The sequence below is a fragment of the Chelon labrosus genome (genome assembly GCF_963514085.1).
Source record: "Chelon labrosus genome assembly, chromosome: 6".
Taxonomy (NCBI): domain Eukaryota; kingdom Metazoa; phylum Chordata; class Actinopteri; order Mugiliformes; family Mugilidae; genus Chelon; species Chelon labrosus.
This window is the reverse complement of record NC_140342.1, coordinates 12,965,256-12,989,127: the sequence shown is the minus strand read 5'-3', so window position 1 is coordinate 12,989,127 and position 23,872 is coordinate 12,965,256. Positions and strand designations below refer to the sequence as shown.

Genomic DNA, 23,872 nt, shown 5'->3' with positions numbered 1-23,872 from the left:
ATGCACAAATCACTAGACTGCTGCGAAATCCCCCCCCCCCCCCCCCCCAAAAAAAAAAAAAAAAAACTAAACCCACGACTCAAGCAGGTTTGACAGCAATGTTATACTAAAGCACGTCTAAAAATAACATTTAGATGAGACGGAATGAAACGAAAATGAGGGGTTCCAAATCCATGCTCTCTCTCTCCCTCTCTTTCTCCCTCTCTCTCTCTCTCCGCCTTCTTTTCATTTCCACAGAGTGGCAGCGCTGGCACAGCATCGTCCAGACAAACCCCGAGCTGCGGTGTCCGCCTGTGCGCACCTCTCCGCTCAGATCCCTCCCGGGCACGTCGTATAGCCGGTAGGCGCGAGTCAGCTGGCCGCACGGCGTCAGCCAGCGCGGTGCTATTTTCTGACACGACTTAAAATATTTCAGCCGTAAACGCGTAACCTAATTCTTTCATGTCTCGCTTCTCCCTTCTCTAGGTGAGCCAAAAAAAAACCTAAACAGTGGATTTATGAGATAAGAGTCTGCACTTGCCCCCCTCCCGGGTGGAACACTGCTTGAGAAGATTATTATTTGGAGGGAGAAGAAGAAGAAGAAGAAAAAAAATAATAAAGCTCCTGTCCTGTCAACACCGGCCCAGCTGTAGGAGAGGAGGAGAGGAGGAGGAGGAGGAGGAGGAGGAGGAGGGTGAGGGGGGGAGACGAGACGGGACCTCTGTGAGGAATCGCTCCTGTGCCGTGCAGCAGTGCGCGGAGAGCAGCCACAGACTCAGCAGACGCACTAGAAGGGCAGAAGGGAGAGAGGAAGGTGGAGGATATTTTACGCACAGCAGCAGCAGCAGCAGCACCAAGCAGCCCTGTTTCACACCAACTTGGGAGTCTCGCTCTCAGTTTAGGTCCAGACTCTTGGTCGGATTTGCACTTGACTAAGTCCACAGCTACTAGGGGTCGGCCGGAATGGATTCCTTCATCATAGCTGCTTTGGCACTGTGCTCTCTAACGGCACCAGCCTCTGGGGACAAAGGGACCAGCAAAGCCCGGAGTTGTTCGGATATCAGGCAGTTTTACAGCGATAAGGGATACCCTCTGGATGGCGTCCCTCAGTCTGAAATATCAGGTAAGCTACTTTAAAATTCACCCTGCCCAAGTCGCCTGTCCGTGCTGTGCGCACCTTCATCTGAACTAAATCAGCCAACAAAATGTTAAATCCCCATTTGCCGCTCAAACACACCATGTCATTTATTAATTTGTGAAATACCACAAGGAAAGAAACCCCACAGTTGCTTTAAACTGTGTACCATAATCCCTTTGCAAGTCCCCCCTTGGAATGTTGGTCTATTTTGGGGCCAAAGTCAAACCTACAGTGGCAATTTGTTGTGTATAAGAATTGTTGTGTGTTTCTGACATTTCCTCTCTGTATATAAATGTTTGCGGCTTTTGCTCTGTCCTACATGTTCTACTCAGCATGCCCCACAAGACAGCATATTCTAAACAACATCTCATGTTCGCCACAGATGTAAAATTAAGTTTGTTTTTGTTGTGGGAGACGGAGAGAACAGAGGAGACGTCTGTCTTTATACCTCTTAAACCTGTTGTCACACTCATTTCATGTCACATGCCGAAGCAGAGGAGCTCTGGCTCTGGGCTATTTCTCAAGATGAAACGCTGCTTTGAAAAGATATTAAGACAGACATGTCTCAGGCAATCGGGCTGTTTGATCCCTGATATATAAAACAAATAAATAAATAAATGAGAGAATTATCTCACATTTTGTGGCACAGATGCAGGATCAGCACCTCGCTTCCTGTTCTCCTTCAGTAGTTTCCCTATCAGTCTGAACTTAGCTGAAGACACTCCCTGTTTTTTTTTTCCCCCCTCTTCTTCTATAAGCCGTCTCCACTTTGTGCAGGGAATTACCAGGCTTTTAAATTGCCAGACAGTCATTTGACCATGTGCTGTGACCATGCAAATAGGATGCCGCTCGCTGTGTCATTCATGGTCTTATGTCAGACGGTCACAAGCCCCTCTGCTGTTCAGATGATTACACGTTTGCCTCCCTTGGAATCCAGTGCAGTGCTCTCAGCCATACGAGCGCACGCGTGCAGTTCACTGCGAATTCGGGGTTCTACAGTTACGGGATCACACGTGCATCGACAAGACGGGAGGCCGAGAGCGTGCGTGCTCACATGCGAACACTTTTATGTGCACGGACAGAGGCATTTTTTTTAAAAGGAGAGCGCAAGAAGCACAATGTAACTGGAGTGCTTGACACCCTTTCACCTACGAGGAGTCTGTGTGCTCACTTCCAACATGCCCTTTGCTCAAAAAGCCCCACTGACTGATTTTGTGTCCGTCACCTTCTTCTCCTCACTTTCCACAGAGTGCTACACGAGTGTGACAGTAGATAAACTCTTCTCCCCAGAGAGGACTCAGATGCTGGTCCATTAGCCCAGATTTGACTGTACTCAGACGTACAAGGGCGACATCTGCAGTGTTCTCTAAAAGGTCACAAGCTCAGGAGGATCTTGATAAAAAACAAAACAAAAAAAAACGTTGGGTTCTCACACAGCAGTCCTGATAGAGGTAGTGTGTATATAAAAGTCCCAAACATTGTAGCTGTTCCTTTTGATTGCTCCCAGCTCTCTTCCTAGCTTGAGCTGTGACTGAGATGCGTAAATGGAACACTAGGAGCGACGGACGTAATGTCTAATGTGAAGACGCACAGCAGATCTTTCCAAGAGGTGACGACCATAGGATGGGAAAAATTATAAAATTTGAAGGCGGGGCACTAATGTGATGAAGCCTTTATCACGTATCATCACACCATTCATCATAAGCTGCGGCAGTGAAGGCCAAGTGCTAAGCGGAGGCTTCTAATTTACTTGATTGACCGCACTGAATAAATTATTTGACAGAACGAACGCCAGTCTCGGTCTCTTTAGAGATCCTCCTTTCTTCCAAATGTCGGTAATCCATAACGCTTTAAAGAGCGAGTCTGCCTTGCATTGACAGAGCTATTCCTCTTGTTTTAATCGATGACGCGGAGCTTACTTAAATTTTGGGGTCACTGCATACTTAGTAAGACAGAAAATAAGAGAGTGAGATAGACATGGAGGGCTGGGAAGAGGTAGATGAAGAACTGAGGCAGAGATGGACGTCCCACCCTGTTTCTTGGCTCTGAAGAATAAATAATAACCATGCATGTGCTCCACTCCAGGGATATTAAACAGCTAGTGAAATATGAAAGGTTTAATTTATGACTCCAAATTACGGGACCTGAATGTCGTGGAGGATCTCTGACATTTGCAGAGGGTATTTCCCGCTGTGACACCAGGGCTTGATCAGCCTAATGTATTGGCTGGGCCTGACTCAAGGTCACATGCCGAGTACATCACCCAGATTCAGTCTGGGAGGACGACGAGAGACGAGCTCTGAAAGCGATGTCCAGTCGCGGCGCTCTGAATCCCTTCTCACGGCCACTGCACAATTTATGAATTAAAATTCCCTGGAACAAGTAGTAGCTAGTCCGGTAACAAGACCGATATTAAACTTCTTTTTTTGGATCCCCAGACTATATTTAATAAAGCATGGAAGTCTGAACAAATCATGCAAGTAATATGTCCAGAAAAATTATGAAATCGTGCTCCCAAGCTCATGTCATTGGTGGCCAAGCAGCGAAGCTGCGTAGGACACCTATTGTGTTTGTACGTTTTCTTCCCTATTATTATTATTATTCCGCCATGGGAGTCTATGGCAGCCCATAGAACCGTATGGTAAAAAGTTGTGAAATTTTGCACACAGCTTAAGGACAGTCTCAACATTACTTTGACAGAGTTTCATGTAAGCACTAACCACGCTCTAGCGCCACCAACGGGTCAAAGTTTGAAGTACATTTGTGCACGTAACTTTTGAACCGTATGTCCGATTTTTGAAAACAAGGTACCGTTGGAATCCTTGGACCAACCCGGGATCAACGCACCATATGGCGTCAATTTCCGCCATGATGGATTTTCCGCCATTTTGGATTTCATCAAAAACTTTTAAAAGTTTTCACGGGTCACAAATTTTGTCCGATCGACACCAAACTTCACACACGTCATCTACCGACCATGCTTCCTTAACGCATTACTTTTTGTCTTCGGAACTATAAGCGGTCGCCCGTAACAGCCAATCGAAATCGGCGACGAAGGCGCCGTTTTCCATTTGAGCTCATATCTCGGCAACGCTTCGGTGCAATGAAACCAAATTTGGTACCACGCTTCCAGACTCTGTCCCGAGTGCACGGCACAAATCTGGTGTCATTTCTCCACTAGGGGGCGCTATAATTAGCAAAACATTGTTTTTGCTCATATCTCTTGATGCGTTTTTATTTGAAATGAAATTGCGATATCCGCACATACCGTGGGTTGCCCCAGTGACAGTTCATGCCAACTTTTCGCGTTAGCCAATCGCAGTCGGCGGCGACGCCGCCAAACAGGAAGTTTTCTCATATCTCGGCGACGCTTTGACTTCCGAAGACCAAACTTGGTCACACGCTTCGACACCCCGTTAGAAGTGCGCAATAAAAATTTGGTGTCATTCGGCCACTAGGGGGCGATGTCATTAGCAAAATTGCGTTTTTGCTTATAACTTTTGACCCTTATGCCTGATATTCAAAAACTTGGTACCGTTGGACTCCTTGGATCATGCCGAGATCGTCGATACCTATGTTGTTAATTTCGCCCCATAGGATTTTCCGCCATTTCGGATTTTATCGAAAACACTTAAAAGTTTTCACGGGTCACAAATTTTGTCCGATCGACACCAAACTTCACACACGTCATCTACGGACCAAGCTTCATTAACGCATTACTTTTTGTCTTCGGAACTAAAACCGTTCTCCCGTAACAGCCAATCGAAATCTGCGGCGAAGCCCCTAACAGGAAGTGAGCTCATATCTCAGCAGCCCTTGCGTGTATCAAAGCCAAACTCGGTGCATGGACTCAGGACCCGATCAGGGGAACGCTCAATAAATTTTGGCGACCTTTGACCTCTAGGGGGCGCTGCAATTAGCAACCATGCATTTTGGCCTGTAGCTGTTGATGTGTTTGGAATTAAAATGTACTAATGGTGTCTGGTAATACTGTTAGACGTCCTTAGGCCGACCCACGTCAACTTGTGATGTCGTCGTAATTGATTTTCCGCCATATTGGATTTAATCAGAAACATCAAAACGTTTTCACAGGTCACAAATTTCATCTGATCTTCACCAAAATTGGAACAGGCCATCTTCGGACCATGCCTTATCAATGCATTGCTTTCTGGAGCAATTGGCAAAAGCATTCGCCAAACAGGAAGTGACCTTATATCTCAACCGATCCTGGGTTTTTTGGCTTGAAACCTGCTGTGACTGCTTAATGCTTCATGTCTGATGCGACTGCATTGAGTTACGTGGCAAATCTGCACTGCTGAACTTCCTGCTTGGCCACCTCAATGCTGCTTGTTGGTGGCCAAGCAGCGAAGCTGCGTAGGACACCTATTGTTATTGTACGTTTTCTTCCCTATTATTGGTGGCCAAGCAGCGAAGCTGCGTAGGACACCTATTGTGATTGTACCTTTTCTTCCCTATTATTATTATTATTCCGCCATGGGAGTCTATGGCAGCCCATAGAACCGTATGGTAAAAAGTTGTGAAATTTTGCACACAGCTTAAGGACAGTCTCAACATTACTTTGACTGAGTTTCATGTAAGCACTAACCACGCTCTAGCGCCACCAACGGGTCAAAGTTTGAAGTACATTTGTGCATGTAACTTTTGAACCGTATGTCCGATTTTTGAAAACAAGGTATCCTCGGCATCCTTGGACCAAGCCGAGTTCAACGCACCATATGGCGTCAATTTCCGCCATGATGGATTTTCCGCCATTTTGGATTTCATCAAAAACACGAAAAAAGTTTCAGCGGTCACAAATTTTGTCCGATTCTCACGAAAATTGGCACAGACCGTCTTCTGACCAATGCGCACAAAAGTTATCAGAAGGAATCTTCAGATTCGAAACCGTTTGGCCGTAACAGCCAATCAAAATTGGCGGCGAAGGCGCCGTTTTCCATTTGAGCTCATATCTCGGCAACGTTTTGGTGCAATGAAACCAAATTTGGTACCACGCTTCCAGACTCTGTCCCAAGTGCACGATAAAAATCTGGTGTCATTTCTCCACTAGGGGGCGCTATAATTAGCAAAACATTGTTTTTGCTCATATCTCTTGATGCGTTTTTATTTGAAATGAAATTGCGATATCCGCAGATACCGTGGGTTGCCCCAGTGACAGTTCATGCCAACTTTTCGCGTTAGCCGATCGCAGTCGCCGGCAACGCCGCCAAACAGGAAGTTTTCTTATATCTCGGCGACGCTTTGACTTCCGAAGACCAAACTCGGTCACGCGCTTCGACACTCCGTTAGAAGTGCGCAATAAAAATTGGGTGTCATTCGGCCACTAGGGGGCGATGTAATTAGCAAAATTGCGTTTTTCCTTATAACTTTTGACCCGTATGCCTGATATTCAAAAACTTGGTACTGTTGGACTCCTTGGATCATGCCGAGATCAACGATACCTATGATGTTAATTTCGCCCCATTGGAATTTCCGCCATTTTGGATTTAATCGAAAACACTTAAAAGTTTTCACAGGTCACAACTTTTGTCCGATCGACACCAAACTTCACACACGTCATCTACGGACCGTGCTTCATTAACGCATTACTTTTTGTCTTCGGAACTAAAACCGTTCTCCCGTAACAGCCAATCGAAATTTGCGGCGAAGCCCCTAACAGGAAGTGAGCTCATATCTCAGCAGCCCTTGCGTGTATCAAAGCCAAACTCGGTGCATGGACTCAGGACCCGATCAGGGGGACGCTCAAGAAATTTTGGCGACCTATGACCTCTAGGGGGCGCTGCAATTAGCAACCATGCATTTTGGCCTGCAGCTGTTGATGTGTTTGGAATTAAAATGTACTAATGGTGTCTGGTAATACTGTTAGACGTCCTTAGGCCGACCCAGGTCAACTTGTGATGTCATCGTAATTGATTCGGCCGCCATATTGGATTTAATCAGAAACATCAAAACGTTTTCACAGGTCACAAATTTCATCTGATCTTCACCAAAATTGGAACAGGCCATCTTCAGACCATGCCTTATCAATGCATGGCTTTCTGGAGCAATTGGCAAAAGCATTCGCCAAACAGGAAGTGACCTTATATCTCAACCGATCCTGGCTTTTTTGGCTTGAAACCTGCTGTGACTGCTTAATGCTTTATGTCTGATGCAACTACATTGAGTTACATGGCAAATCTGCACTGCTGAACTTTCTGCTTGGCCACCTCAATGCTGCTTGCAGCTTTAATTTTATTTATATTCAGTTGGAAGATATAGGGTTTTAAATATTCAGATTTTTTTAAAAAAGAAATGTTCTTAACCTCTGTACTTCGAATTTGAATTAGATACTTTTCTGAATTTCGCAGGTAAAAATAAAACGCATATCCAACCAGGTGAATATTCCATATCACTGCCTCGTGTTTATTACGCTCAGTCAGCGGTGAGCGGAGATTCTTAGATGTTGCTTCCACACCGTTACGCCTCATAAAACATCTTGGATAGTCCCCTGTTCTTAAGTAATTTGCCCTGGAGGAAAAGCCACGCGGAAGGAAAGAAAAAAAAAAAAAAAGAAAAAAGAAGCTATTGAGTTAAGGGTGAGCTGTTTGTTATCGTTGCGTTGAAGCAGTGTTTACTGGACCATGTAAGTTGAGCACTTAAAAAATGGAAAACAAGTCCGCGAGGGACGAGGTAAACACATTGATGCTTTCAAAGTGACTGTGATGAAGCTAGTTTGACTCGCAAGAGTGTAATCTGTTTTGGAAACTGTTTTTTTTTTTTGTCCGTTTACCAAAAAACAGATGATTGATTTCCATGATACTCATCTGTCTCCTCCCAGCGCTGCCCCCTCCCTGGTCCACCCCATCATTACAGTCTTGATGACTTATCTTTTTGTCTTTCAGGGAATGACATTCTTCATCTCTCTCTCTCTCTCTCTCTCTCTATCTGTTTCTCTCTCTGTCTCTCGCTCATTGGCTCTTAAAGAGAGAGACCGGGCTCTCTTTGAAAGCAGCCGGCAGCCAATGAGTGTTTGAGATTCTCAATGTCACATAGGCTTGTACAAAGAGACAAGCTGCATGAGACATCTGCAGGAAGCCCTGGTAACATTTTGCCATTGATTTTTCCATGCTGTATTTGTGTTGCTGTTGATTGCCGGTTGCTCCACACCGAATCTGAGTCGCAAAAGTGCACTCTCTAAGTAGTGTCATCTCTAACCAATGTTTGGCTGATGATACGGTGCTCACCAGGCCCGGTAGGGACTCTAAACACTGGCTGGAGATCCGGGCCGATCAGTGTGATAGCTCGCCGTGAGAAATTTGGGAACATTTTGAAGCAGCTTGACTCTTGAGCTGGAGGATAATAGCCGTATTGTGGCCGAAACAGAGCATGGGCTTTTTGCGCATTGAGTAGAAAACGTCCCCGGGCAAACCTCTCACCTCTTTGACTGAGGGGGTAATGATAAGATAATGGCCGCCAGTGTGTTTGCTTCCCCTTACGCCGCTTTGCAGCCAGAGGTTAAATGGAGAAGGGAGTCCACTGCCAGCATAAAACATAACTGGAGAGGGAGGCTGCAGAATCAACACCAGGAACAAAAAAAAAGAATGTATGAACAGGTTATACTAGAAATTCACTGGAAAACTGTTGCACGGGTCACTTTAAAATGTTCCTTTTTCGGCGAGATGAATGCACGATCTGCATTCAAATTCTTCTGGAGTGATGGATCACAGTTAAATGCGGATCATGTACAAAGTTGCACGTATTTAAGCTCTTAATCTCCGAGGAAATCCTGATACAGTATCTTTATACCGCCCGCGGCTGTTAGTCCAAGACCCTCCAGCTCCTCTGGCCGTTCCCCTTGTTAAGCCTCTTGACCCGCGGTGACATCTCGTTCTTGTCCACTCAGCAATGTACCCTCTCGCCAGTTAAGATTATGAGAAAAATCTTCGGTAGTGGCTTCGATTATGAGGACACTGTCATCGTATTTCACCGTTATGTGCTTAGCAATAACAGCGATGATAATATGAGGCGTTCACCGACATTAAATAGACGAGGGAAAGTAGGTTAAACACTTTAACCTTTTAGTACTGCACTGTTAAAAGTCCTACTCATTTTTAGCTTCCATGACTGTCCTATAGTGAGCACATACTTCAAGGAAGTGGTTGTGGGGACTTTAAGTTTGCAATTTTTGCATGTCAATGTCCAGGAGACTTCTTTATGAGATTTTTGTTGTAATTGCCCTTGTTATTGCCCTTGTTGTCGTAGATAAAATGCCCCCAGCTGGATGTGCAGCGTCTTGAAACGGCCCCAGGACAGCTGCAAAGCTGCAACGGCAGTCTGACTTGTTAAGATCTCGTAACGTTCTTTTAACACTTCCAACGCGGCTAAATTAAACACCGCTGCACTCGCGCTCAGGCTGCGTCAGGTCAAACATACACAAGGAAAAAGAAAAAAAAAATGAGAAAAATGTGTTTAAACGAGAACACTGTGATGAATGAATAAGTCACTTTAATTCATCTCTTGTGTGCAAAGAAAATAAAATGTCCTCAGTTCCACGAAACATTCGAAGCAATTCTTCCCCTTGACAGTGAAGGAAAAAGAAATTACAACCACAACTGAAAAACCCTCCTCGGCTGCAAATGAATGCACATCCGGCAGTTCTTTTAAAGTCATAATGGCATTAAGGATTTGACGGGGGAAAATATATTTTAAATGCATAAAACAAACAATGTTGCTCGGTGTAAAACTGGTTTGATAGATACAGGAACGGAACAAACGCAACCATAAACAGTAAATGCTGCGCGTGTTGAGATAAGCGCGCCGTGTTGTCGTTGCCTTATCTCCATCCCATGTCCCCGCCGATGCACTGTTCTCGCTTTCCATATGGCGGGGAAAACAAATTGATCGCGCCGAGTTACTGTACATACGAATGGAACTCATTAACCGGCTGAGATAAGAGAGACGGAGCCTTATTTGAAGGTTAATGTCAGCATTTAAAGCTGCGCGCTTCTGTTGGTCTTCCTCTCCAGGCGGATTAAAGCAAAAGCAACAGTTGTCTCTGTATCACAGCGTGCCGGCTCATAACTCACCCGCAGTTTAAAGTGTGTCAATCCCTGCATCTGGGCTCCTGTCTGCGCTTGTTTATGCGCAGCTGTGTGTTTGTGTGAGCCTACCAACTGAATATACTAAAGTTGTTAAAATGCTGAAGTCAGTAAGAAGCCTCTTGAAGCATTAAGCCATAATGGGCTGCAGGGAGCATGAAACAGACCACAGTGTGTTTGATGTTCGCCATGGAGGGAGGGAGAAAGAGAAAGAGCCCCGTGCACTGCTGACTTGACTCGGGCCGCCCCGGCCTGCTTGGCTCCGCTCCGTTGACGGGCTACGCGTAAGAAAAACAAGATGACGCGAAAAATAGAAATAATGAAGCCGAAAACAGCAAAAGGAAATAGCTTAAATTGTGCCCTTCCTCATGTAATCATTTTTTACTCTCAGGGCTGTTAGAAGTGGACAGCGCGTCCAGACGAGTTTAGTTTTTGGAGAAACCTTTTCACTTATTGCACTTATCGCCATTTTCCTTTCTATTTGCTGTTTCCTATAATTTCAGCACTGTGTGAGGGCGGTGGCACAACAAGCCTACGATTGGCAGTTTGCCGGTGTGTGGCAGTTGGTAAGCGTCCGCGACCCCAGTTTTGGCGACGCGTCCTTCACCGCTGCCGCTAGTCGGACCTTGAGTCGGCTTTTCGGCGGATTCAGCGTTAAAACGGCTTCGATGAGGGAGATCGCTCTGATTGGCTTAGCGATCCAGCGCCCAAGACTGTGGCAAGACTGCACATGTCCTCGTCTCCTTTTTCATCTTCAGCTCATTTGGCCATTCTCTGTGCAGTAGTTCATACTTTTTTTTAGTTGCTTAGATGCCTAGCTGATCCTAGATCGTCCAGTTTTTTGAACGATTACAACAGACTACTGCCACCTGCTGGTAAGAAGAGTTATTTCCTTTCTAGTGTGTGCTAGCTTCTTGTTTCCTGTAGTCTCCGTGGTGAGTTCAAGTGCAACTTCTTGGTCCAGAAACAAGTGACATGAAGCGACGTTACCATGAGCGTCTCTTCTTTGATATTAATTTAGTGCGTCCAGCCCTTAAAAGTTAAGAAATTGGCCTTTTTGAATACGATGCTCCACCTTAACAAATATTCGCCTCCTCATCTTTGACCAGCATGTGCCTCAGCTGCTGCCTCCCCTCCCGCTCCCTTCTTGGCCTCCTCTCGTCTTTTGTTCGCTGTCACCAGTCTAATGTCAGAGTGGGAGTTCACACGTACGACCCATCCATTTGCCAGCACGCACACGAACAACAAACACACAGATGACAGCACAGGCCAGTTTTTTTTTTCCTTTTTTTTTTGATGTCACCACGGGGGGTGGCCGTGTCACCGCAACAGGCGCATGCGGGGGTACGGTGGGGACGAGCGTGTTATTTCCCTCCGGGGGCGGCAGTGTGTCGGCGTGTGACTCCTCTATTGTCTTCGGAGGATCTGGCTGTGTCAAAAGGCGAATTATTCCCTCATCACAGCGAGCTCCTTCACTGTCTCCGCTCATGTGTGGGTGTGTGAACGTTGCGTACAGATGTGAGCGCATGTGCAAATGCGTTCACGAGTGAATGGTAGCGCATCCGCTTGTGTGCGTGTGTGTGTGCGCCGCAGATGTGTACCCTCGGCATGACTTCTAAAGCCGTAGTGTGACTAGTATTAATGTTTCCTTTCCATTTGCTGGTGTGTTTGTGCATCATTGCTGGCATTTTTATTTTTTTTTTGTTCGGCCCTTTCTTCCGTTATGCCAAAGTGTATGTTTGCCACGCCAAGCAGTTGAGGTTCACGTCCCCTCCAGCGGCGCTTTTTGTAAACTAGGTGAGTATTTGAGGTGACAGGGAACGGGCTGTGCAGCCTCAGCGTGGCGTTGCTATTTCTCCCGCTGCCCGCCTTGCCCTCCCGCTGCTTGACAGATGGTACAGACCCAAACCAGGACGGCCACTACCATTTTAAGCGGCCGCACAGCGTTTGAATTTTACACGCCCTGCACCAACACACACATACGCGCTGTCCGCAGCTGTGGACCAGAATATTTGTTGGGAGACGTTCGCTCTCTGGCTAAGACACGTCCCACGGGGGAAATCCAGTGGCTATGGCGCTATGGCAACAAATTCAGCCGGTCCACAGGCGCAGAGATGTGTTGGATGTTCGCACTGCACTGATTCAAATCACAGGTTTAGCTTGGTGGACTGCTTATTTGGGTATTTTTAGAAGGTCAAAAGGTCACTCTCTAGCCATTTCTTTTTTTTATTAAAGGTTAAATGTAACATAACCAGTGTTTTTCTGCTTTGTTGGTTCATAAATTAGTTGATGGACACATATCAACTGAGGTTTTCCATGTTTGGTCATCAAGACATCATCTTCTCCTCTGTCTTGGACTTAGCAGTAGCAGTAGAGCAGTAGATTCATTGATCATTGATCACAAAAAAAAATGCAGTCCTGTTTTTTTCAGCTTTTTTGTCTTTAGCTCTCTTGGTATTTTAGCTTGACAAATGACTGATGCTTAATTCGTTGTCGTCATAGCTGTTGATCAATAATTGCCAATCATTAAAAGCGTATTTTCAGTTCACGCTCCAGGGTCAGCCGTATCTGGGGCCTCCCGACTAAGAAATGCCTTTCTGTGTCTTCCGTGGCTATTTTCCTTCCGTCTGTCTTTTGTAAAGACTATAGCCGCGCTCTTCAGCGCTTCCTCTGGATCAAATCCAGTTGTTTATACTCTGTATAATTGCCAGAATAGACGGTTATTCTCTGATGGTGACAGATTATAGGCTCATATCTCCGGTACAGAGGAAAAAAGAAGAGGAGGAAATGAGAATTGAGGAGATGAGAGATTGGGCTTCTGAATAAAAAGATAGAAGATGCTGATAAAATCGTGTGAATGCCTGAAGTGTGTCCGGCACCTCGGCGCGTTGACACCTCGCACACACACTGAAGATTTAATAAAGATAGGACGCAGAGGTGCAACAGTACACACGCCTCTTGCCTGCACACCATGCAATGCATTCGGCTCTGCTGCTAAAGACGCTACAGCGGACATCTTTGCAGAATAAAACAGCGCAGAAATATGTGTGCAGAAAGTGAACTGAAAGTGACCAAGCCTCGAGAAAGTGCATGTGCTTGTGGATTTGTGTATCCCAGGTGTCTTGAGACTAGCGAATATCTTCTTTGTCTCCAGTTTCCCCTCCTCTCCCCTGAGGTGTAAACATTATTCTCCCTAATCCCTTCCAAACTAGAAGCATGTTTCTCTGGATGCAGAAGAGTTGTCACTTTCTGTTCAGCTTTATCCAACCTTTAACTCTCCAGTTTTAATTGATAATTCTGGAGATTTTTTTTCTGTTTTCAGCTGTAGGCAAGCGGCCCCGCACATTGTTGCCGTCTTGCTGCTTGACATTCCTCCCCAAGGTTTTCTCGAATTTTCCAAAGATAAACAGTTTCACACTACTTTCTACTATCTTAATTATTTCCTCCTACTGCCTACTTTCTCTCTCCGCGGAGTCGTTTTCGCATTTGAGGCTTTATCTCTCTCGCATTGTTTCCCTCTCTGCCTGTGCAGGGGAAGTTGTGAAATCATTTATTTTTCATGACAAATTTACTGCATGCTCACAGATGCTCTGCGGAAACGTTGCTCGTTTGTTTCTGCTACGTGTCTGTGATTTCTCACGGCTCCATATTGGTGTGATCTAACTTTAAGATGTATTTCATGGCCTGAAAATTAAAGACACATGTTTTGAGAATATGATGAGAAACTACAGAGACAGTGTTTACCGTCTACGGAGCTGAAGATCAGTGCATCTTAGGACCTCTTTCTCCTCAGGGCTTTGGGAGGCAGACGCAGGAATAACGTGGGAACACAACTAATTAATCCTTAATGTGATGCCCCTATAAACAGAATTGTTAGGTGTTATTTATAGATCTTGTAAAGAATTGCAGTCTTTTTAGATTCATTTATAAATCCCCCCTTTAATCCATTTTCTCACATTTCTCACATGCACTATCTCCCAACTTCCCTTTCTCTGAGTTCAAACGTAATTACAGTGAAATATTTGTGTTTGCGTCATCATCTTCTTAGCAGCCTTGCCTATTTTTCCAGGTTGCGTAGTGCTTATGTCACCCTCTCCATCCGGTTAATTTTTTTTAAGATCTCCACTGTATAATTGCTTTAAACTGCACAGAAGCTAGCTCCTTCAGCAGCATTAGTTCTTGTAGCGACCAGAATACCCGACTGAGTCGCTGGGTCTGTGCGCTGCCTACTCCTTACATCTCCCTCTCCCCGCTTGCGGTGAACAGACTTCTTCCGTTCTTTCCGAGTTTCCTGTCGGATTTTGTCCTTCCCGAGCACATTCTTCTGTAATTAGACACTGAGATCGGGTTTTATGTGACATCATTTCTCCAGCGTTATTTGTGGCTAAGGAAAGCCCCCGTAGTTCACGGTGGTTTGCTTATTTGGTTTGACCAGCCCCTGCTATTTAGATCTGGAGGTGGAGTGACTGTCTAAAGACGCAGGAGCGGGAATGACCAGAGGATTACTAAGGCCTTTGGAGAAGCGGGTCGCATAAAAAAAAAAGCTCATAATTACAGGGGGAAATATGTAATTACTGTCAATTGTCATCCTGTTTTCTGGTACAGGATTAGCTTTTTATTGCCTAAAGCTTTATTTTCATGCTCCCCCCCACCCCCCTTCATTATCTCCTCTCGCTCTCTCTCCGTGTTAGACCTCTTTCTATCCATCCTCACTCCCTTCAGCATCTCCTTATTGTCAATTTTAAATTGTGTGGCACTTATCAGAAGAGTATCTGGAAAACATCGTATAAACCTAACATTCAGGCTGCACTTCTTCATAGTCCCTATAACCGTTGGAGAGAGAACTCCTTCATTTGCAAGTTTGCAATCTTTTCAAACTTTTTGTTTTTGCCTGCGTGCAGAAGAGGGGCCTTTAGTAACCTAATTGTTTGGAGAAAACACATGAATGCAGCACCGGTAACTGCCACTGAAAGAAAGCACGTAACAGCACCTCTTGACGTTGTAGCCTAAAAATGGAACAAAGCCTGGTTTTATTCAGGCCGAACGGGACGCATTTGTACGCCGCGCAGAACCAAGTGGCGTAACCATACCAACCACCGGCAGGGTATTACGTCAACTCAGCATTCCCACTGAACGCAGACAGAACTAAAGCTAGGTAGTTCTTGAGTGATCTCCCCAGAGGGCGGATATGCTCAGGCTTTTTGTTCCAAAAGTGACTAACACCAAGTTCCTAGTTGTGTTTGTCCACTTACCTTGAAATTTGAAGAGGAGCCGAAAGAAAGAAAGACTGGAACATGTACTTTAAGTTTGGAGCGTTAGATTTTTTTGGAAGTTAGAGCGTTAGATATTCCTGCAAGGGGAATTAAACGTGCAAACATAAAACTCAAGAAGCACTTTTCGGCGACTATAGTGTATATTCCATTGTTCATAAGGGGACAGGGGGTAGTAGCAAGGGTATCAATACTGCACTGTGCAAGTATATCTTCGTACGCCTTCCCCCATATCTCCCTCCTCCCAGGAGGGGATGGCAAACAGCTAGCAAATGAACTCGAAATGACAATGACTTATTTAGCCGGCAATTCTCCTGTTCAGCTGTAACGCGGGACTCTTCAGTTAGGCCAACTCATCACCCGCTTCGTCCCGTCTCGTTATTTGCTTTCTCTCCATTTCTCCCTCGCTATTTTCATCTCTTCTTTCCTTCCCCGCAGAGTCTTCTCTCATAAATATTTTACATCTTCCAAATGAACTCTGTCAACCAAAGCTTAGTGCACGGCTGGCTGACTCGTGTATTCAAAGCATATAATATAATATGTATAGAGGGAGTGTGTGTGTGTGTGTATTTAAATCCATAAAAAATGCGGTTAATCTTCGTGAGTGTCTTGCTGCATTACTTTAAGGTGCCTCTCGTCCTGCTTACTTATTCTGGTAACTGCGCACATAAGACACGTTTTTACATAATGTTTTCACTTGCTTATCTAGGGGTTATTCCATCAGACAAGGTGACAAAGAACATGTTAGTTGCAGCTTTTGAAAGGTTGCATGTAAAAGTTATAGCAATAGCTTTGTGTGTGAAGCAGAAAATGCTATAAATTGCGTTTGAATGAGTATAAATATGAATTCTAAAGTTGTTTTTAAGAGAGAAGAGCTACTGTTGTGCTGTGCTGTTGTCATTCAGCAGCATTCTCTGTTGCCTGAGACAGAAATGAGCCACACTAATATAACAAGCACATGATGAAAGCTTGACCGTAGCAGTATCCTAGGAGCATATGAGACGCATTGTTTTCCAATCATCGGAAAACTACAATACAGCGATCTCATTTAAATAGTTGCATGCTAAGACAAAATCCTGGCACCTACTGGGAAATTTCCTGCGGAGACCCGCGGCTTACTGATGGGGATGCTGTACAGAAAGTGTAGCATCTCTCAGCAATCTATTTCAGCTGGAATCCCTGACTCAGCGGTGTCATATTAGACGCCTTGAGGGGAGCTACAGCACGTACAACTGTCTCGCGCCATTTGTATTCCCTGACTTTATTGGTGATTCTAACAGTATGCTTTGTCAGAGATAGTCTAGTATCTCTCAGCTTCGCCCCACGCCTGCGTCTCTGGGCCCGGGATCTGGCTTAAACTAAAAGCCTTCTCCTTGAATCTTTCATGCTCTTGCTACCGTCCTGCTGAGATAAAAGCAGATGATGAAGGAGATGACGCAAAAAGGCGGATAAAAGGCGCTTTTTGTTTCTTTCTGTTGTTCTTTGTTTTCGCGTGTCTTTGTTTTCATTTCCCAGCGCCCTTAATGCACGCTACATTTTTCACCGTCTCCCAAACGCGTAGGTTGCGTGCCACATGATTCTGTTAGCGGCATCTTCATGTCTGTGTGTCTTTCTGCCGGGGTCCTCTATCAAACATTGACGGTATGTCGGTAAATTTAGTTGTGAAGCAGGAGCAGCGGCGGCGCCTCCGTCACACAGTCTGCCCCCCCGTGTGTGTCCTCCTGCACCTTACGTTCCCAGCAGACCCCAGCAGCAGCCTCAGCTCCAGCTCTGGGGCCCAGGGCATCACTCAGTCAAATTGAATCACAAATCCTTTTGGGCAGAAGAGACTGCGGCTCAGGATGAATGCTTCTTGTGCTTCATGTGATGTCTACTGATGAATGGCCAGGGCCTAGAGGACTGGATGGAGTGTACCAAGGTAAGTGGGACTGGTGTAGGTTTCCCAGGAGGATTTTGTCTCATACCACATTGTCCTTCTACTTTCTTTCACCTTACATTGAGAAAAAGCATATTGGAAAGCACATGGACTTATCTTCTTCTTCTTAAACATATAAACTAAACAGAAAAGTAAGCAATTCTCACCTTTGTAAGCTGGTAAAGGGGAGCAGCAACATACTTTTCTTGGTTCTGGCAAATGTTGCTCTTCTTTGAAAGGTTGTGATGACACAAAAAGAAAAGTTTTGACGTTCCACACTGGGGTTGTTTTGTTAAGAGGGTTGTGCTCTCGCTAGGACGAACTCTTACAGCAACAGCCACTCTTTTCTTAAATCCTCCATCCCTCTTTCGGGCTGCCAGTGTTTTGAGATATGAGTTTGTAATTGAGACTTTCCTCTCCTCGGTCTTCCTCTCTCTTCCCTCCCGCTCCCTCTTCATCTATTCAGCTTTCTTCACCTTCTCCCAGCCTTTCTGTGTCCCTTCACATCTTTCTTGGCTTAGTTGCCTTGATTAAGCACAGCTGTCGCACTTTTCCCAAAGACTCTCTCTCTTTTTTTCTTTTTCTTTTTTTCCGCGTAGTTATATAAATTGGCTGGCCGGCTTTCTCAGGCCCTGGCCCTGTTGATTTTGGGTGACGTCAGTAACTGTTGTTTATGCCTTGGACACGGAGCGGATTCTACTGTCTCCTGTGACTGCTGTGGCTCAGGTCGTTCAACCGTTACATAAATGTGTCTTTCAGTGTATATCTGCGTCTGTGTGTGTGTGTGTGTGTGCGTGTTCATCCAACTGTGCACCAGCAGCGAGGCACACTCGTTAAAGTAAAATCAATCACAAATTGCTTCTGCAAACATATCTCTGCCCTCAATTTCTTATAATTGACTTGATTATTATCTTTCATGCTTTTGCAGCCCAATAAGATTAAATTCTTATTAACTGTGCCACGTTGCTGGGTGGATGCGAGGGGGGGGGCATAAAAACAGAATTCATGTGACTGGCAGCGGAGCAGCGGCTAGCTCCTGAGTCACCCATTGAGGCGGAGATGCACGCCCGCAGGGTGCTGAGGCAGTCAGAGGATGGCAAAGTGGGCAGTGACATTGAGGTGATGGGGAGCTTAAATCATTTGCCATTGTCTGTGTTTAGTCAGAGCTTGCTGGGGCAGGAGCAGCGCTGAAGGGTGTGATGACCCCTGAAATAGGACAGTATGCTGTGGTACTCACACGTTTATGCAGACACACTTCCTCGCTGGCCCTCAGTTTTCAGCTGTGCACATAGACTGTAAATAAAGATGGACAGCTGAACAGTTCCTCAAAAGTGAAGCCAAAGCATGTAGAGCTCCCCCCTGGCTGCAGTATAGGTCATAAGCTCCACCTCCTACATGTTAGTGGATGGGACTTGTGCCAAACTGAAACACTAAAACACACGTCAAATCATTTTTTTTTCAATAATTATTTATCTTATTTTAGGTAGCTAATATAATGCTGATGCATGTTCAAGTGTAAATTTTTCTGATAAATTTAGTTTTAGTTAGTTTTTTGATGCTATAGAAACAGGAAGTGACCTCATGATGACCACCAGCTGCCATGCCAACTGCTCTCTAAAGTGGTACTAGAGTAGGAACAAAATAAAAAAATATATAAATAGAGTGTATAATCCAAATTTTTTGTAACTGATAGAGGTTGAGTAGAGTGCAGTATTAATTAAACGAACGCGCTTCTGAGTCTGGTGGAAGTGTGGGAGCGGGTCATCGATAATGCAGCTCTGTGTGACTCCACCCTCGGACAATATTGCGCAGACTCTGGATCCAAACTAGCAAGATGGCTGTGCCTGTATCTCTGGTAAAATAGCGTCAGTTTAGGCAATGCAAGGAAGTGGGGACGTGCTGGTGTACATTCATAGATCAGGATTCAGGAATCATGAAAAACAAGATATTCAAAGAAATAAATGTTTCCATGCTGAAATTGCATAGCTGTACAACATTGTCTAGCCAGTATGACTTGAATAACAGCTTATTTATGTTTTACAAAAATCCTTTTATTAAGATTTAACCATTCTGAACTGAAGAAGCTGCATGGTTTATAGTGAAACATCTCCAAGAAAACTTGACAAGTCAAATGTACTTTCCTTTAGCTTTGTTTTAGATACACCACAACGTGGATGACTGAATGAGGCATTTTGGCACACACTTAGGGATGAGCACCCTTCGACTAGTGGGAAGGTAATCTGCAGATTATAGGAGCCACTCACGCTTAATTTTGTTAAGCGCAACAGTAAAATGAATAGTCCAAGAGTGAATTAAGAGAAGATTAACAACTTTGCCGATCAGACAATTATATGAAATTATTTTGAAAGCAAAAAATACCATTTACTATACTAGTAATACTAATTTGCTGGCCACAGCTTCTCAAACTTGAAGACATGCTTTCTTCTCATGTCATTTTAACTGAATTACTTTTAGATTTTTGACTGTGTCTCCATCCAAAAAGGTGCAAAGAAGTGCATAATCAAGCACAGGGGGATTCACTTAACTGTAAACTCTACTTAGCGACTGTTGCCTAATTTAAACTCACTTGGAGAGTGCCATTGGGTTGTCATTTGGTGGTGTATTTATTTGCCTAGCTAAACCATAAGCTGTGCCACTGCTCTCTATCACTGATACTCACAGCATATTATAAGGGCCGACCCCATACCAACGATCTTCATGTAGATTCTCCTGTGTATCAGCCATGAATAACACCTATTATTATGTTAGGCGCACTTTTTCTAAAGTAGATGGGCAGTATAACTTGAATGGATGTTAAATGTATCTCAGACAACCCTCCAAGGACATTCCTCCATTGTGATAGGAAACCACTTTCATCCTTCTGATAAGGAGCGTTCTCAGTGCAGCTACAATATTCCCCCGACCCCTGCTTTCACCATCTTGTTACCTTTTCTGAAAGCACTCTGCTTTCTGACTTTCACTTTGCTTCTCTGAAACAGACATGGAAAGTTATTCTGTGCGGCGGCCCACCAGCACTGCCGTAGCTAAATGTTATGCAGCGGTTGTTAGAAGAGACAGTTTTAACTGTTTCAACCCTCCAACCCCTGCATTGCCCATTTTGCAAATTGTAGCTAGGTCCCTTCTCTCCCGGGAACACGGTGCCTAATGCACCATTACCCTGCTATAAATAGTTCTTTCCATGGACCATGCTCAAATTTTCATTGTCAGGTGATTATTATTTCATTTCTGCCTACTGTCATCAGCCTTCATGTCATTTTGTTGGAGAGGGAAAATGTGAAAGAAACATCTTCCTTTCTCAAATTATTCCAGACATGCATTAAAAATATACACTGACCAGCCATAACATTATGGCCCCTCTCGTCATAATCACAGGTGAAGTAAATAACGCCAATGGTTGGGTTATCATGGCTCCTGTACATCAGACAGCAAGTGAACATGTCATCCTCAAAGCTGACGTGTTGATGCAAGAAAAATAGTCATGTGGAAGGATTTGACGGGCTTTAACAGGGGCACAATCTTTTATGGCTAGACGACTGACTGGGTCGTAAAATCTCCAAAACTACACCTCTTGTTGGATGTTCCTTGTCTGCAGTGGTCAGTTCCTATTGAAATTGGTCCAAGAAAGGGGTGGACCAGTGACGGGGTCATGGGTTGTGTATAAGACTGTGTAGCCGAAGACCAATCAGGGTTCCCTTGCTGACCCCTTTCCACTGCCGAAAGCCTCTACAATGGGTACAGTGAGCAACCATAGCAATGGAAGAAGATGGCCTGGTCTGATGTGGCATGTATTTTTTTACATCAGATTAATTGCTGGATGACTCTACATAACTTATCTGGGCACCAGGTGGTAAGGAACAACCCTTTGCTGTTGCCACGGCCATGAGCTTGGTCCTCAACAATGTTCAGGTGGAGGTAGGTATTAAAGTAACATCCACATAAATGCCAGGACTCTGGTTTCCCAGAAGAACATTTCACTGTAACCAGATCATCAACTGGTGTATCTGTTGAAGTGAAATGCAAACAAATTTAGAAACTATTTACAGTGTTCCCATATCATTTCAACGCAACATCTCCAAGCAGTGTTTTTGCTCAACTGCGTTTCACTAATCGCACTCGGAGCACAAGTTGCTCATGATCAGTGTGCAACAGAAATACCTACAGTCATTTCCTTTATGTGTTTGTACGCTGTTAAACGAGGAGTCGGCGTGTAATTGCGACGCTAAAGGGAAAAACAAGAGAGAACACTGCCGTCTCTGTTGGTCCGCACTCAAACAGAGCCGTGTTTATTTCAATCGGGAACATTTTGACCTTAAAGATGAGCGATTGTCTGTTGATTATTTTTGTAAAGAGCGTTGTGTATTTTTGTTTTTATTTTCCTAAAAATGATGGCCGAGCTTTTGACCTGAGGAAATGTTTCTGTATAAATATGTCATGGCACAGTATTAGTAATTTCTGCACATTAGTTTTTCTCCACATACAAAGTATCCCGAGAATGTGCATGTTTGCTTTGTAACTGTTATGCTCTTATAGTTGTTTAGAGGTTTTGATCCCAATGAGATTAAAAAAATGGGAACAGTTTCTTGCCCTCTCTCTGACCGGTCTATGTTGTAAGGCCGCTCAGACAGAAAAATGAAATCCAAGGAAAGTTCCCCTCTCTGACTATTCATCGTCGACTCACAGTTTGCATCCCTAACTCTTTTAATTAAGCTCCTTGATAATGAAACACTCCAAATTTCCCCACAAACCCAGCGCCCCAATGAATCCTTGGCATACGACCCCATCTGTAGCCCAGTGAAACACATCCACAGCACCGGGCTCAGATGGCTAACTGTCCCCTTAACTGCTGCAAAGTCCATCCAAATTGAAATAATCACTTCACTCTCGCAGTAGAGAGCTGTTAATTAATTTTTTTTTTTTTTTGTGGGTCGGTAAAGAGAAAATGGATGGATGCAATTCAAGGCTGTTCAATTTGCCTCTTTGTGTCCTTGTGGACTTTCGGAGATGATTCGGAGGCGTCCGCCTTTTTGTCAGCGTTATATTGTCCCTGCCTTGTTTGGCAAACAGAATATGTTGCGGTTTAGGATTTTTATTGCACCTGTAGGTGTTTCTGTGGCCTGTGTGTAGCAGCAGAGTGTGTGCGGGGAGGAGGGAGATATCCGCTTTTATGGTCTGTCCTTGCATTTAACCATCCTGTAGCTCTCATAAAGGCCTTGCTTGTGTGCTGCGGCAGCGTTGGGCAATACAGACATCTGCCCTGGCAGTTAACTGGCGACTACCCCTGTCGTTATTATTGTACTCTGTAAAGGGAACCTATCATGCTGTCTGGAGACAGCCACCTTAATAAGACTGTCAAATTCATACTCCATTCTCTGAAGTAAAAAAAAATACCCTCTCTTTTTTTACTCCATTTCCCTTTTGTTTCACACACTCCCTGTCTTTTTACTTTCCTTACCAAAGATTCTCGGTAGAGAGACCAATGTTTGTGAGTTCCATATCGTCCTCGTCTCTCTTCCCTTATTTCTAGCCCAGGGCCGACTTTGATGTTCAGTGACTCTCTGAAGTGATGCTGCTCTGCAGCAAAAGAAACACCCTGCCTCTCTCCCCTCTCCCATCTCTCTTTCCTTTTTAATAGGTGAAAAGAAACCTGCTCTTTATACAGATTTTGGTGACAGCAATGTTCAAACAGCTGGTAAAGTCAACGAATCTCACTTCTCCTATTGTCACAACTTTCTACCCAAATCTCAGCCTTGCTTGCAGTTAACATTAGTAAAGACAGAAAAAATGTTGCTTCCAAGCTCACCTTTTTACATTTTCACCTCCAATGTCAAGGGCAATCAAAATAACTTTACACATTAACATTAATATCAAGGGTTAGTATTAAGAGCACAGAATGGTACATTTCCATTTAGACTAAGCCCACTGCCTTCACTTTCGGCTGGATTTTATAGATGACATTTTGTGGAAATATCATTCTTCATCTACAGTACAGTCGGTCAGAGATGCCATCACAAATCCATCAAGCAGATACAGTATCTATATTTGTTATCAGCATGGCATTCCAAGACAGACTATCTTTCGCAGTGTTTCTTTCCAAAACACGTACCAGGTTTTCTCAGAGAATAAAAATGATAACCTTGAGTAAAATGATAAAGTTAAAGTACAATATGTGATATTTTAGATGCAGCTTTAAATATTGAAATATTTGTCATTGTCTTCAGTTTGTCAGAGAGCGGAGATGCCAGACCTGTGCATGTACTTACTGTACACAAAACTTTAAGGACACAGACAAACACAAACACAAGGACACAGAAGACCTGTTGTACAACTGCACAAAGGTGTGCATGTGGCAGATAAAAGTCCTATTTTATGATATTTATTTTTTCCTTTTTTTCTTTGGGCTTCTCTCTTTTTTAAATTTTCGGGGAAAAAAAATCTCCATGACATCAAATGGGGC

The 23,872-nt window shown here is 44.4% G+C and overlaps 1 protein-coding gene across 1 annotated transcript in view; it reads left to right on the top strand.

The window, feature by feature from the left end:
* Window positions 1-660: 660 nt before the first annotated feature.
* gpc1b (glypican 1b) overlaps window positions 661-23,872 on the top strand; it is a 69,541-nt gene continuing 46,329 nt past the window's right edge. The window contains exon 1 of the mRNA XM_084547142.1: window positions 661-1,102. Coding sequence (XP_084403268.1) covers window positions 943-1,102 — 160 coding nt within the window. The 5' untranslated portion in view covers window positions 661-942. The remainder of the gene's footprint in view (window positions 1,103-23,872) is intronic.